This window comes from Ovis canadensis, chromosome 13 (genome assembly GCF_042477335.2).
Source record: "Ovis canadensis isolate MfBH-ARS-UI-01 breed Bighorn chromosome 13, ARS-UI_OviCan_v2, whole genome shotgun sequence".
Classification (NCBI taxonomy): Eukaryota; Metazoa; Chordata; class Mammalia; order Artiodactyla; family Bovidae; genus Ovis; species Ovis canadensis.
In genome coordinates this window covers 56,791,378-56,805,067 of record NC_091257.1, presented here as the reverse complement: position 1 = coordinate 56,805,067, position 13,690 = coordinate 56,791,378, and the positions used below count along the sequence as shown (strand labels likewise).

The following is a 13,690-nucleotide window of genomic DNA, read 5'->3' as shown; positions in this document are numbered from 1 at the left end:
CCCAGCTGGAGCCCCAGGTCACCTGCTCAATTTGGTGTCACCCAGTGCTGGCCCCTTCCTTGCCCTTGTCTCACCCCTCCCCTCTCAAATAAACTGCGAATCCCAAATCCTTGTCTGGGCTCTACTTCTTGGGGACCCCAACCGGTGACAGTCTCAGTGAGCAGAACGCACTGTCATCACAGGAAAAGAGCTCTTCGATTCAAGGGCCTCTGTGAGTCGCTGTGCGGAAGGAGGTCAGCCGTGGCCTGGATGGATTCTGGGCCCAGACCTCCCACCCTTCCGGTAACCTGGAGCTGAGGAAAAACAGGCGCTCAAGCCTCAGCCTGTGAGTTCAAAGACATTTTCATCTTTTCCTTTATGATGCTTTCTGCGATGCTGCCACATCACAACACAGCATTTGCACTACAAAACCCTGAAAACTGCCAAATTTCACCCAATTGGGTCTAACGTTCTCGAGGAGGGAGCTTGGCATTGTGTTAGAAACTCAGACATTCCCACGGCCCAGTTCCTATTTTAAAATTGCCTATCTATTTAAAGTTCACGATGAGGGGACATAAGAGAAAAAAGACTCTCAAAGCCAAAGGGAACATGAGAGAGCAAAAGGAGAGCCCAGTTTGCTTCTAAAAAAGGCTGAAAATTATAACCATCGTGTCTCAAGTCTGAGGATTTTTTTTTTCTTTCCCTCTTCTGGTTGTTTGCAAACCAAAGTGGAATTTTATTATGGGTTATGAAGTGAGTTTCTCAAGTTCCTGGCCCCCTCCAAATCTCTACTCACTCCGCGGCGTGCCCTCACATGGATGGGAAGGAGGAGGGACCCGTAAATAAAGGCGCTGGTGCATGCAAGCCGTAAACGTCTCCCCACCCCCATCGCCGCTGCATTTCCTTAGCCCGCACCCAGCGACGTTGCCTGGCTCCTTTTATGAACAACAAAACCGTGATGAAGGCAGCAGGAGTCAGAAGCCATTCAGCACAGGAAGCCCCTGTATCCGGTGAGGAATAAGTGCAGCGGCAGGATGCGCCTTGGGTCAGGGGGCCGCGGAGAGCCTTCAGCCTTTGTGTCCTTCTCTGCGACGGAGCGTCCGCGTCTGAGCCCTCGGCTCTCGGAGCTCAGCTCGGGCTGCCGCTGTCACCGCCGGGGCGTCAGCCTCCCACTCAGAGGGACACAGAGGCCACGATGGCCAGTTCCGCTGGCCTGCTGCTGCTGCTGCTGCTGCTGTCGATCCAGTCCCGGGCGGTGAACACCATTGACCAGGAGGCTGTGGTCTGCGCGGGGGCTGCCTGCTACACGGCCCACAGGCGCAAGCTGAATGCGGAGGATGCCCAGCTCCATTGCAGCAAGAAAGGGGGCAATCTGGCCACGGTGAAGAGTGAGGAGGAGGCCCGGCACATCCAAGGCGCCCTGACCCAGCTCCTGCTGCTGGGGGCGCCCCTGCCAGAACGCCAGAACAAATTCTGGATTGGGCTCCAGCGAGAGAAGGGCAATTGCTCGGACAGCAGCCTACCCCTGAAAGGCTTCAGCTGGCTGGGCGATGGGGAGGCCTCGCAGTACAACAACTGGTACAAAGAGGTTAAGAACACCTGCATTCAGAGGCGCTGCGTGTCCCTGATTCTGGACCTGTCTGTGCCGGGCCTGGCCAGCAGCCTCTCCAAGTGGGTCGATGGTCCTTGTGGGCAATCCGGGTTTCCTGGGAGCAACATCGAGGGCTTTGTGTGCAAGTTCAGCTTCAAAGGCATGTGCCGGCCGCTGACCCTGGGGGGCCCGGGTCAGGTGAACTACACGACCCCTTTCCAGGCCACCAGCTCCTCCCTGCAGGCCGTGCCCTTTGCCTCGATGGCCAGTGTGGCCTGTGAGGACGGGGACGAGGGCAGGCCGCACTACTTCCTGTGCAAGGAGAAGGCCCCCAGTGTGTTTGACTGGGACAGCTCAGGGCCCCTCTGTGTGAGCCCCAAGTTCAGCTGTGACTTCAACAATGGAGGCTGCCAGCAGGACTGCTTCGAGGGCGGGGATGGCTCCTTCCGATGCGGCTGCCGGCCAGGGTTCCGGCTGCTGGACGACCTGGTCAGTTGTGCCTCTCGGAACCCTTGCAGCTCCAGCCCGTGCGGAGGGGAGGCCACGTGCTTCCCCGGGTCCCTCGGAACAGACTTCACATGCCACTGTCCCCCAGGCTACCAGCTGGACTCGACTCAGCGAGACTGCGTGGATGTGGACGAGTGCCAGGACAACCCCTGTGCCCAGGACTGTGTCAACACCCCTGGGAGCTTCCGCTGTGAGTGCTGGGTGGGCTTTGAGCCTGGTGGCCCCGAAGAGGGGGCCTGCGTGGATGTGGATGAGTGTGCCCCTGGCCACTCACCCTGCGCCCAGAGCTGCACCAACACCGAGGGCTCCTTCTATTGCTCCTGCGAGGAGGGCTACGAGCTGGCTGGGGAGGATGGCACCCAGTGCCTGGACGTGGACGAGTGTGAGGTCCAGCAGGGTGGCCTCTGCGACAGCCTGTGCTTCAACACGGAGGGGTCCTTCCGCTGTGGCTGCCTGCCGGGCTGGGAGCTGGACACCAACGGCGTCTCCTGCACTGGGGGGCCCACATCGCTGGGGCCACCGAGCAGGTCTCCCCTTGGGGAAGACACAGGAAATGGAGAAGAGGGGCTCCAGTCCTCTGCCACCGTGCCCAGTCCCAGCGGGGACAACCCTGAGGCTACCTCCATGGTGGCGCCCTCCAACAGGAGACCCTCCCTCCCAGCTAGGGTCCCCATCTCCCTGCCTCCACCAGAGATGCTGGCCCCCAGTGAGACGCCTGGGGTCTGGATGGAGCCCAGCACCCATCACCCCACAGCCACCACCGGCCACAGGGAGTCTGCAGGCGAGGATTTCACAGCCAAGCAGAGCGACCAGGGCACGGACGGACAGCAGCTGCTCTTATTCTACATTCTTGGCACCGTCGTGGCCATCCTGCTCCTGCTAGCTCTGGCCCTAGGGCTGCTGGTCTGTCGCAAGCGCAGGGCCAAGAGGGAGGAGAAGAAGCAGCAGCCGCAGAGTGCCGCGGACAGCTACGCCTGGGTCCCCGAGCGGGCTGAGAGCAGAGCCACGGAGAACCCCTACAGGTGAAGGAGGCTGGGTCGCCCGGGGGGAGTGTGGCAGGCAGGGGCGCGGGGTGGGGGCGGCAGTGACCGTGGCACGCAGCAGGCAGAGGTGAGGGGCAGGCACGCCCCCCCGGGATCACCTCGAGGCCCACACGTGCCCTCTGGGGGTGCCACCCTGCCCTGTGTCCCCACGCCCAGGGTCCAGATGGCATGGCCCCGGAGCCACAGCTTCCAACGTGTTGCCCTTTGTTCCTGTAGTCCGACACCAGGGACAGACTGCTGATGCTGACGAGGCCCCTGGACACTGGCAGCGACCACCATCCTCGGAGCCAGGAGACCGTTGAAAGCAGGACCCCCATCCTCCTGGAAGACTAGACTGGAATCCTAGCAAGTAGTTGTCAACCTTCTCTTTAAATGCCTGGCAGCTTGAACTGTGCAGGTATCACACGTGTGTAGTGTGGAAGCAGGGGAGGGTCAGGTGTCATTTCAGGAATTTCATGCGTGTTAACAATTCTCCTTCCCTTTCCTGTTGAAATTCAAATGTGACTGAGTTCATGTAACCCCTGACTCTGGATCAGACTTGACATGTCAGGTGCTAACAGGCTCTGTTTGAACTGTTTCTCTGCCCGCATACACATCTATTAAGAGGACGCTAATCAGGGCAAATTTGGACTGAAATGATTTGTGCCTTCTGGTGTGATGAAGCCTGAGTCTATCAGTTGTCTGATTATGTAAGAAGCTCTGTTTCTGACGGAGGGAACGTGTTCAGGCTGGAGACATATGTTTTCCATTCTTGCATTTCCATCCACTTAGGCGGCAGAGGCAGGGCGTTTAGAAATCACATCTCTCTAGCTCTTCGGGTTCCAATTGTCTTCAGCGTATTTGCAAATGAAATCTCAAAAATGTCGGGAAAATTGTACCAAGCGAGTAAACAGTGACTCTGGAAACTAGGGTTAGAAGGCAGGGTTTGTTTCAAAACTACGTGAGTCAATTTATCTCAATAAATGTTCCCATGTTCCACCATGTGTTTGACTGGTGAGACCGACACTTGTGAGGTCAAAGGTTAAAGACCACTGGTCTCCAGGGCCAAGTGGCCCCACGCCCCCGATGCCATCCTGCCGTCTCTGCACTCTGCCTGGGCTTGGATGCTCTGGTGATTTCTGGATGATGTGAGGGGCTGAGTTTAAAAGGTGCTGTGAGAGCATTTAGCACAGTTCACGGTGGTGGAGGCCTCCTGAGAGCTGAGCCCATCTTGTGGACACAGCACAGCCAAGTCAGGACTCGTCCCCTGGGTGCCGGCCCAGCGCTGCGTACAACAAAGGTGTCCTCTGGTCCTTTTCCTTAAAAAAGAAGACAAGAGGAGATGGAGAGAGAATGAGAGTATAACTAAGATCTTGTGCAACAGCAGACACTGCTGAGAGCCGTTTTAATTTACAGCCTTGTCTCTAAGTGCCCACTAGCCAGACTTCCCACAGCTGAGACTGCTGTGCTCGGTGGTGCTCGCCTGGGTTCCTGGAAAGCAGCCCAGAATTCACTGCGGGTCAGAGCCCTTAGAAGCTGCCTGAGCAGCACAGGAGGCCTGGGCACCTGGAGAAGGTGGGACTGGGGGTGAACCCCTTGCCGCACCCCTCCCTGATGCTCCCCTTCCTCTGCAGGTCAGACCGAGGAAACTATTTCTGGGATCCAAACTCTGCCCCAGAGGTCAGCACCCCATGTGCTTGGCCTTCAGAGCCAAGTAGATGCCTTTTGCCAATTTCGAAATGAAGGTGCTATAGCTCACATTGAAGAAAGGGAAAAAAAGGAAAACTGGAAGGGGTTGGGGGAAGGAAGGAAGAAAGGATGGAGGTCTGAGGGGGCCCAGCACAGGGTTCGGAGTGTCTGCTTCTGAAAGGCACCTAATATTCTGCAGTTTCCACTTGGAACACTGGGCTTTAATGCTCCAGGGGTGGAACGCTGTGCCCCTCAGCCCAGGGTCCCCGGGTGCCGTGCTGTGTGGGGCTGACTGTGGGCCATTTGTGGCTGTGTGTGCTGCTGGCTGGTATTTGCACTTACAGAAATGCTTTGCTCTAGGCCTTTACAGACCTCACCCTGGTCACTGGGGTGAGGGGGACATTCCCAATCCAGGGTGCCCCCGACCCCCATGGTCCACCAGCCTTGAATTGGCTCAGGCCATTTGATTTCTTCCACGGCCCGGCCCCATCTGGTTTCTATGTTTGAATTCTTCTGGGGGTGAGTAGGGAATACGCAGCCCTGCCCTCTGTGCCTCCCCCAGTTCCCCCAACCCCTGAGAACCTCTATGGGGAGAAATGGGTGGATAAGTCACAGCTTTTCCAAACTTGCTCGGTCAGAGTCGGCCCCTCTGCTGACAACCCGCCCTTGCAGCCGCCACCCAGCTGGATGACCTCGGGCCGTGACTCTGATAAAAAGCGTCAGATAGATGCTTCCTTCTCCCATTGAACCTGCTTTGGTCTAGGGGTTTGAATTCTTGTTTTGGGAGCTTGAGGCCGGTGGACAAAGTATCTATTTGTCCAGAAGCCAGGTGGCTCGATCATGACAGCCAGGTAGATGGACAGATGGAGTGTGGGGAGAGGTGGGTTCTGCCACGCGAGGACTCCCCCAGCAGTGAGCTGGACGGGGCCGACCAGGTGCCGTTCTGTCCCTGGCCCCCTGGCCTGCGGAGCGGCAGAGCAAGCCGGGTGCTGGGGTCTTGGAGAGGCTCCGCTTAGCAACACGTTCAAAGACAACTTGGGCTTCTGTCCATGGCTCAATAGTTCTATGTTTGGGACACACTCATCACGTGAGTGATGCAGATAACTTAAAGGGAGACTGTCTCCTCAAACAGGCCCGCTCCTGAATTTCAGGGGCAGTCTCTGCAGGCACTGCTCTTCTCTCTTGCTGGCCATTTGGAGGGGCTGAAGCAGGAGGACAGTCCCCTGGGAAAGTGGAGTGTAGACAGCCAAGGATGGGCCATTCTCCAGATTTGCCTTGGGCTTGGAGGACCTGGGGAGGGTCCTTTGTATGATGAACCCACGACTGCTTGTCTGGGTGGCCTTGAGGCAGAAGCAACCTTGCTGGTGTCACTTTGGTGCCTGTCGCCTGTCCCCAGAGGCACTAAGGCTGAACCCACCAGCTCTGGCCTGAAGCTGGGAGGGACTCAGCCTGTGGTGACCACCAGGCCTGGCAAGGCCATCTCAGGCCTGAGTGTCCATCGCCAATAGATTAGCAGCCTCTCCAAAAGGTTAGTCTTCACATCTTTCCCCATGCTCAGGTGAAAGGTGAAATAAAACACTAAACAGGTATGTGAGTGTGCTTCCGTGCAGCCTTCAAGAGGAGCAGAGTTGGGGGTGAAACTCTCTCCCACACGCGCGTGTGTAGCTCCGCCTTTTATGTTCTGGTTGTGAGCTTTGTTTGAGCACATTGCGCAGGGCCTGGATTTTACCCTGAACAACCTCTGGAAGATGTGGATTTGATCGTTAGTTACTTTTATTCCTACTGTCTTTCCCATATAGATTTCTATAAAAACTAAGAGAACAGAGATGAGATTTGACTCTGAAAAAGGTACCAAATTCAAAATAATGCAGTTTTTTAAAAAACAAATAGAGGAAAGCCTTTTCCTATTATTTTTCTTCTTAGTTTCTCCATTGTCTAAATCAGGAAAACAGGAAAGCACTGCTTTCCAGCAGCTGCAAAATGGTGTAATGTCCCCTACATATTTCCACCCCTGAAAACAATAGGGTTAGCATGGAAATCAGAGACAGAGAATCCCTGAAAACATCTGTCCCTCTCTGGCTGCAAAACCCAAGGCTTAAATCTGTGTGGTTTGTGGAGCCTATCAACCAAAAGAAAGAGGATGATCAAACTCTCCACGTGTTCAATAATCAAGTACCTTAGTTTGTTCCAGATTCCGGGAGTAAAACTCACTGAAATGCCTTTTTTTTTTTTTTTTTTTTCCTTTAACAAAATGAAGTGTGTTTTGGTCTGTTCATGGAGATAACACCCACTCGTTTTAGAAAGAAACTCTGGAACTCCTTTCTCTCATTGTTCCTCTTATCTGCAAGGGGGCAAGTGTTTCCTTTCAGCAGAATTTGCCCACCATTCCCCTGGCCTAAAACTCTTTTTGCATATTTGGCTTAAGCTAGAATTAGATCATAGGTGAGGTCTTGCATGATGATACAATTCGATGTGATTGTAAACATCAACAGTCCCTCCCTGAGTGCTAGAAGAGAACATGTAAGTCTCTTTGAATGTGTGTATTTGAAGTTTGTTCCACTGATGCTGGAATCACAGGCTTTCTAGACAGGGTCATTTTATCCCAGGATGGGGGAGGGTGGGCTGGACACTGAGCTGCCCTCAGGCCTCTGAAAAGCACCTCAGGGCAACCTCGGAAGTGGGTTGTCATCTTTTGTGCTTTGTTACCCACTTATCCTAATAAACTCTGGAATACATTGCTGTCAGTCTGGTTTAATATTTTAATATGCTTCACAGCAGCTCACAATACACAGCAGGAACTGCATTCAAAGGTACCTGTGTCCGTTGTCAGAGATGCCTTGATGACATGTGTCTTTACTCACTGGGTACAGCACTGGCCTCAGGGCACCGAGGTGGGTGGAGGACAGGGTAGGGCGGCCCTCAGGCCCAGATCCGCGCGTCTAGACTCTGCCCTCTGACCCTGAGCCCTGCTGCACGCCTCCATCTCCACTGTTCTATCCCCTGCATCGTTTTAGTTGTGTGGGTGACGCCTGGTGCTGGATTAAATGTGTCTAATGGGTGCGATTTGCAAACACCATTCTGCAATGATCACAGGAGCATTTATGACCACTTGGGCACCAAACCTTTTCCAGTATATTTAACTAATTGGACAGGCCGACCGCTCGCTCACTGTTCGGCCACATAAACCTCACCGTGACTGGAGGCTGGAGCAGCAGATGGTGGTTGATTCCCAGTTGACTTGCTTTCCAGACTGTGGACTTTGTAAAAACAGGGCTTATGGGGAATCAAGGGCTTTCCGGTGATGCTAATGGCCTGGACACTTGTGATAAACAGTCATTACCGGGGCTCAATAAAACTTATTCTTGAGCTGTCTAGTCACTAACAAAACCCATTTGGAAATAATATCTTAATATGAAGAACTGTGGCTGCCTTCTCCCCAACATACACACACACAGAGGCATGCAACGTACACGCACTCACACACACACAGAGAAAAGCACCTTTCACACAAAGAGAGAGACACAAAGAGACACACAAATATATACAATCCTAACATCCTCCGTTTCATATTGAAAAACCTTGAGGCTAGGGTTTCCTGATTTATAGGAAAAGCCCATGAACAAAAATGCCACACTTCAGCAGCAATTCCTCTTAGAGACTTAGAGTGATGCAAGTGCTAGCAAGTCTTTCAAACATGATTGAGTCACACACACAAAAAATGTATACAGAATTAAACCTATTGTGCAAAACAAGTACATCTGTGACAGAAAACCCATAGATTAACATGAAAGAGCCACATACACATCATGTACCTTCCACGGCTTTAACATGGACTGAAAGAGTCCATCCTGATTGAGCTGACTCCTCAGTCTATTCAGTATGAGGAGGAAGAGACAATAAACCCCAATCCAAAAAGCCTCCGCTCAAAAGTGTCTCATCTCTTACACCCTGGATCATTGTCTTCAGAGGAAATAAAGGCCAGGAGTGGTGAAAAGTGAAGAAAGAGGAGAGGAGTGAAAGGTCAAGTTGGAGGATAAGCCCTGAGGTCAACAGTCTCTCCCTTGAACTTGACCTGAGGCTCTTCTCTTCACAGCAGGGAGCACACTCTGCCTGAGCTTCCAGGAGCCGGCAGCCAGAGCTCCCCAAGAGCTGCTGCCCTGGGTCCTGTTTGCTGGGCTTTTTATTTGAGTTTTGCCACCATTGATGCTGGTCCTCCCTTGTGGTTAAAATCCATAGATTTCAGCTGCGTGGAGGGAAGGATGGGAGGAGTGGAGCATAAACAGAGAGGGAAGAAGGGAAGGAGAGAGAGAGAGGGAAGGGGGTGGGGGATGCCTGGATGAAGGTCAAAGTGAAGGTCACTGGGCCCCAACAGCACATCTCGGCTTTCAGTCGGAGACCATGCAAGGCTGTTTTCTCTCCACGCCATCTCTAACCTCCTGGGTCACACGGCGGAACAGCCAGGCTCTTTGCTGCTGACCCCCGTGGAGGACCAACACCCTCCTCATCAGGCTCTTGTCACCTTTCCCTGCAAAGCGCTTTTGCCTCGCCCTCTCTGCGTTTCACGCTTGTCCTGGTATCATAAAGGCTTAAGCTGGGTCCATGACATCTGCTCTCTCGAGCTCCTTCTGTGTTCAAATATCCAGTGAAAATAATGAGATCTATGAGGTGGAAGGAAATAATTGTACCTTTTACCTTCTTTCTCCAGAGCCTTCCTTTCTGAAAAAGATTAAGTCCCAAACCTAACTGTTCACTTCCTTGTCAAGCCCATCATCTCTGAACTAGGGCAAGGTGCCCTGTGTGTCCCAGTAGCCACCCTCATGGTCACGGTTAAGGTTTTGGTGTGTGCACTGGGGGTGGGGGGTGCAGTCCTGTACACCCATCACACCAGCTAGTCCATCCTCTTTCTCATCATCTCCCATGGAGATCAGCTTTGTCAATCCTTGTATTTCTAGCAGTTCTGTCTTCTCGATGGCTTAGTCACTCAGCTGTGTCTGACTCTTTTGACCCCATGGACTATAGCCTGCCAGGCTCCTCTGTCCATGGGATTTCCCAGGCAAGAATACTGGAGTGGGTTGCCTTGCCCTCCTCCAGGGGATCTTCCCGACCCGGGGATTGAACCCAGGTCTCCTGCATTGCAGGCAGATTCTTTACCAGCTGAACCACCGGCAAAGCTGCACAATTGGGTGACTGACGTGCGTTTGGCATTATCCCTTTCTTTACCAATATGAAATGCAACCTTCTGGGCATCTTCACCTCCAATTACATCCTGTCTAAATCTCCAAACTGATACCCTGTGCTAATTTGTGGCATTTTATGAATACAAATCATTTCTCTTAGAATATCTCTGTTTCCAGCCTTCTTTATGTTCTTCTCTCTGTGTTCCCGTCCTGCCTTGCTCTGGGCCCGCTCTCTCCATCTCAGGAGCCTGGAGCCCTCACAGGGCCTCTGCCCAGAGTGGGCAAGTCTGGGTTGGAGCCTGCGAGACTCTGCATTTCTAGCAGGTTTCCGGGAGAGACTGCTGCTGCTGGTCTGGGGGCCCCCCTGGAGGAGCTCTGCTTTATCTGTTTGGGGGTGGTTCTCTTGTCTCATTATTGGGAGTAGGCCCTCCTGGCCACTCTCTCGACTCTCTTATTCTAGAAGTGATTTTGGATGGGCCTCCTTCCCAAGTCTCCTGACTTTCCCCTGCTCCTCTCTTTTCTTGTCTCTTGAGGTGGCTGTGAAACTGCACTGTCTCTCCAGCCCCCCCAGAGACCCCTGTCCTGCCCAAAGCACCAGTCACCTTCTAACCTGGCGTATCATTTCTTCCTGTGGTTAAGATTTATTGACTTATTGCCTGTACTTACATATATGTAAGCACCTCTAGGGCAATTTTTGTTGTTGTTGCCTGGTCCCTGGTCCCTGATGCTCCCTGGGCCTGGCACACAGTAGAACTCAATAACTCTGTGTCTGATGCTTGGCTGCCCTGGGGTCTTGGAGCAGAATGGCAGGCAGGGGGAGACTATGAGGGTCCTACTTGAATCTCTGATGTTGTCCGCGACCTTCATCTTTTACTGGCTCCTCACCCCAGGCTGCTCCCCCTGCACAGAGCACTGCCCACACTCAAGATGTCCCTATTCCTCTTGGACCAGCGCTGTCTTCTCCATCTGGTCTTCAGGCTCCTTTTGCTCCAGAAGCAGACGTGGAGACAGGGATTCCAGTAAAGTAGTTTAATGGGAAAGATGGACATTAGCGGTAGGGTCATGCAGAGGCGATGCAACTGTGGAAACACTAGGAAATGTCATTCCATCAGAGGGCCGTGGGAGCTGGGGTATTGATACACTGACTTCCATCCATTGTGGATGGGGCTGCTGCAGGCGGATGGGTAATTCCCGGTACTTCCAGAGGGGCTCCACTCTGGGATGGGGAAGCCTTCAGGTACAGAGATGCAGACACGGGGGGATGGGAGTTGACCCGAGCACAGACACAGCCTCTGGTGAACAGTCTGGGTGAATTGCCGCCTGTCCTCATCGCCCCCACACCGAGCAGAAACAGCCCTTCCTTCCTCCGCAAGTCACGGCCGATTTCCTCAGGAGGCAGCTGGGACCTTGAGGAGAGAGCTCTCTTTCCAGGTTTCTCTAACCGCCCCCACCCCTTTGTTCTTGACGTGATGGCTCAGTGGCTCTGCGTCTGTCTTCCTGTGAGGCTGGGGGGCACTCAAGGGAAAGGTGAGCCTCACACACGGTTTTACACACAGCTTGATCTCAAATGTGGCCAACAGAAGGCCACCTGAATAGTTCAGTTCTTGGGACACATTAAAGCAAGGTGACAGGAAAATTTACCAAACTTTGACTACTATCAGATAAAAAGTGCCACTGATTTATTGAGAAACAGGCAGAATTACTCTCCCCACTTGATAGGTAAGGAAGTGGAAACACAGACAAGCTGGGAAATTTGCTCACGGTCCCAGCTGACAAGTGGTGAAGTAGGGCTATGAAACCCTGCAGCCTCACCTGGATTGCTAGGTCTCACCACCTCTGGCTAACTTCAAGGGTGTCAACCAGTAGGTCCCTGAGGAGACGAGCTGGCTTTCATCCTGTGTGAGACAGGAAGGTGGAGCACTGAGCAATGATGGGTATTTCTAATAACAACTTATGTCCAAGCGAGCACCTCTGTATTCTTGCACTTGTGTATTCCTCCAGGCACACATGTGTCCATGTACACCACACGCGCACACACACACACACACACACACACACACACACACGTACCGCTCAAAGCTCTCTGCCATCCCTGAGAGCTTGTGTACCTGAGGCCCACCTGATCTGAGGGTGCCTGCAGCCTCACTGGCCCACAGGGGCCTGCCTGCCTCTGTCTTGGTCACAGTAGCGCCTCTGTGTGTCCTGGAGGCGGAGGTGTGACTGCACCCTGCTGGCAGAGACCACTGCTCCACTGCACCCCTTGTGCACACTGACGGGAATGCCAGAGGTGCTGCTTTGTCAAAGACAGTGGGCTAGCTTCTTAAGAAGTTAAACGGACACACACATGACCTAGCAATTCTGCTTTTAGACATCTACTCAAGGGCAATGAAACCATGATGCTCACAGTCTTGGCCACAGGTATTCACAGGAGGTTTATTCGCGAGCGTGGACCTGGACACAACTGTTCCCAGTCTTCTCTCTACCTCCCTCCAGGGCAGCTCAGGAATCATGAATCCCATTCATTTTCCTGGCCTCCATCACGAGAGGCACATACCTCGCTAAGAAGTGGTCTTTGCCAGCCCCCGCTTGTGCCACCCCCAGTACCGCCGCCCAACATCTTGCTGAGTGTTCTCTTTTCACAGTGTCCTGTTTCTTCTTTTATCCCCTTGCCTTCGAGTTACCTAACTGCATTTCCCTCTGAGCAATGGCCACAGTCAAACCCTATCCTTTGTCTTCAGGTCCTGCCTATTTAGGGAAGCATCTTTTACTGTAGAAACAATCTTTCGTGTTATTTAAGTTTATAAGTGAAAACAATCTTGGAAAAGCTCCTGGGCACTGCAGGTGCTGATGTCAGCAGCAATGTCATGGCCTTTCTTTAAGAGGCTTTTTCAGAGGGGACCAGATGCCCAGACTGGTTTTGATGCTTGGAGACTGGATTTGGTGCTTACTGATTTGTGGCTGAAATGAAAGGCTCTGTTAACTTCAGTTATGTGCCAAGTGATCTTCAACATGAGGCATTTTTTTTTTCTTTTTTGAGCATAGGAAAAGATGATTCATTTGGGCCTTGTTATTTTGAAAGTTGGAGTCACACGGTCTGGAATCAACTCACGCATCAGCTTAACAAACAAGAAAACAAACCAGAATGAATGAATGAATGAAGTTTTGTTGGGGAAATGAGGTTCATACGAGATTTTTAGCTGATCTATGTAGCCTACCAAATTAATCTTCAGGGGCTTATCCCAGTGTTTACATCCATTTGTGTAGAATAGATGGGAACTAGAAATGATTCTCACATGAATGCAAATGAATCAGTATTTTTCAATATCTATTCTGGGTATTTTATTCTCTTTCTGCTTTTATGTTAAGTGAACTTGTAGTATTCAGTGGTGAATTCGTCTGCCCATAATAATGCCTGATTAACATAATGTCTATTTTCTTATATGATGAAGGGCCCAGAGATGGGAAATCTCAGGCTGCCTTCTGTCTTTTTGGTCCTTCATCACCAGCCTGTGACTTTCATCCTCATGCTTACCACATGCAAAAAAAAAAAAAAAAATTCTTTTTTTTTCCTCATTTATAGGCAGAGAAAGGCACTAATCCCAACTCGACAATTTGCTCAGTTGTGATAAGAGTACAGATCCCATAACTAGTGCTTCAATCAGGAAGACCTTCCACTGCCCAGTGGGTCTCCTGTGTTCCTTCCAGTCTGTTCTCACCCTGTAGAT

The 13,690-nt window shown here is 52.3% G+C and overlaps 1 protein-coding gene across 1 annotated transcript; it reads left to right on the top strand.

Moving 5' to 3' along the window:
• The first annotated feature begins 242 nt into the window (after positions 1–242).
• Positions 243–4,101, top strand: CD93 (CD93 molecule). Its single transcript, XM_069546507.1, has 2 exons — positions 243–3,099; positions 3,337–4,101. The coding sequence occupies exons 1-2, from the start codon at positions 1,175–1,177 to the stop codon at positions 3,359–3,361; spliced, it is 1,950 nt and encodes a 649-aa protein (XP_069402608.1). The 5' UTR covers positions 243–1,174; the 3' UTR covers positions 3,362–4,101.
• The last annotated feature ends 9,589 nt before the right edge of the window (positions 4,102–13,690 follow it).

Excerpts from the sequence above, each read along its gene's own strand:
- CD93 (XM_069546507.1), top strand. The coding sequence starts at position 1,175 with ATGGCCAGTTCCGCTGGCCTGCTGCTGCTGCTGCTGCTGCTGTCGATC. Across the intron at positions 3,100-3,336 it reads GCCACGGAGAACCCCTACAG|TCCGACACCAGGGACAGACT; the intron begins GTGAAGGAGGCT and ends TTGTTCCTGTAG.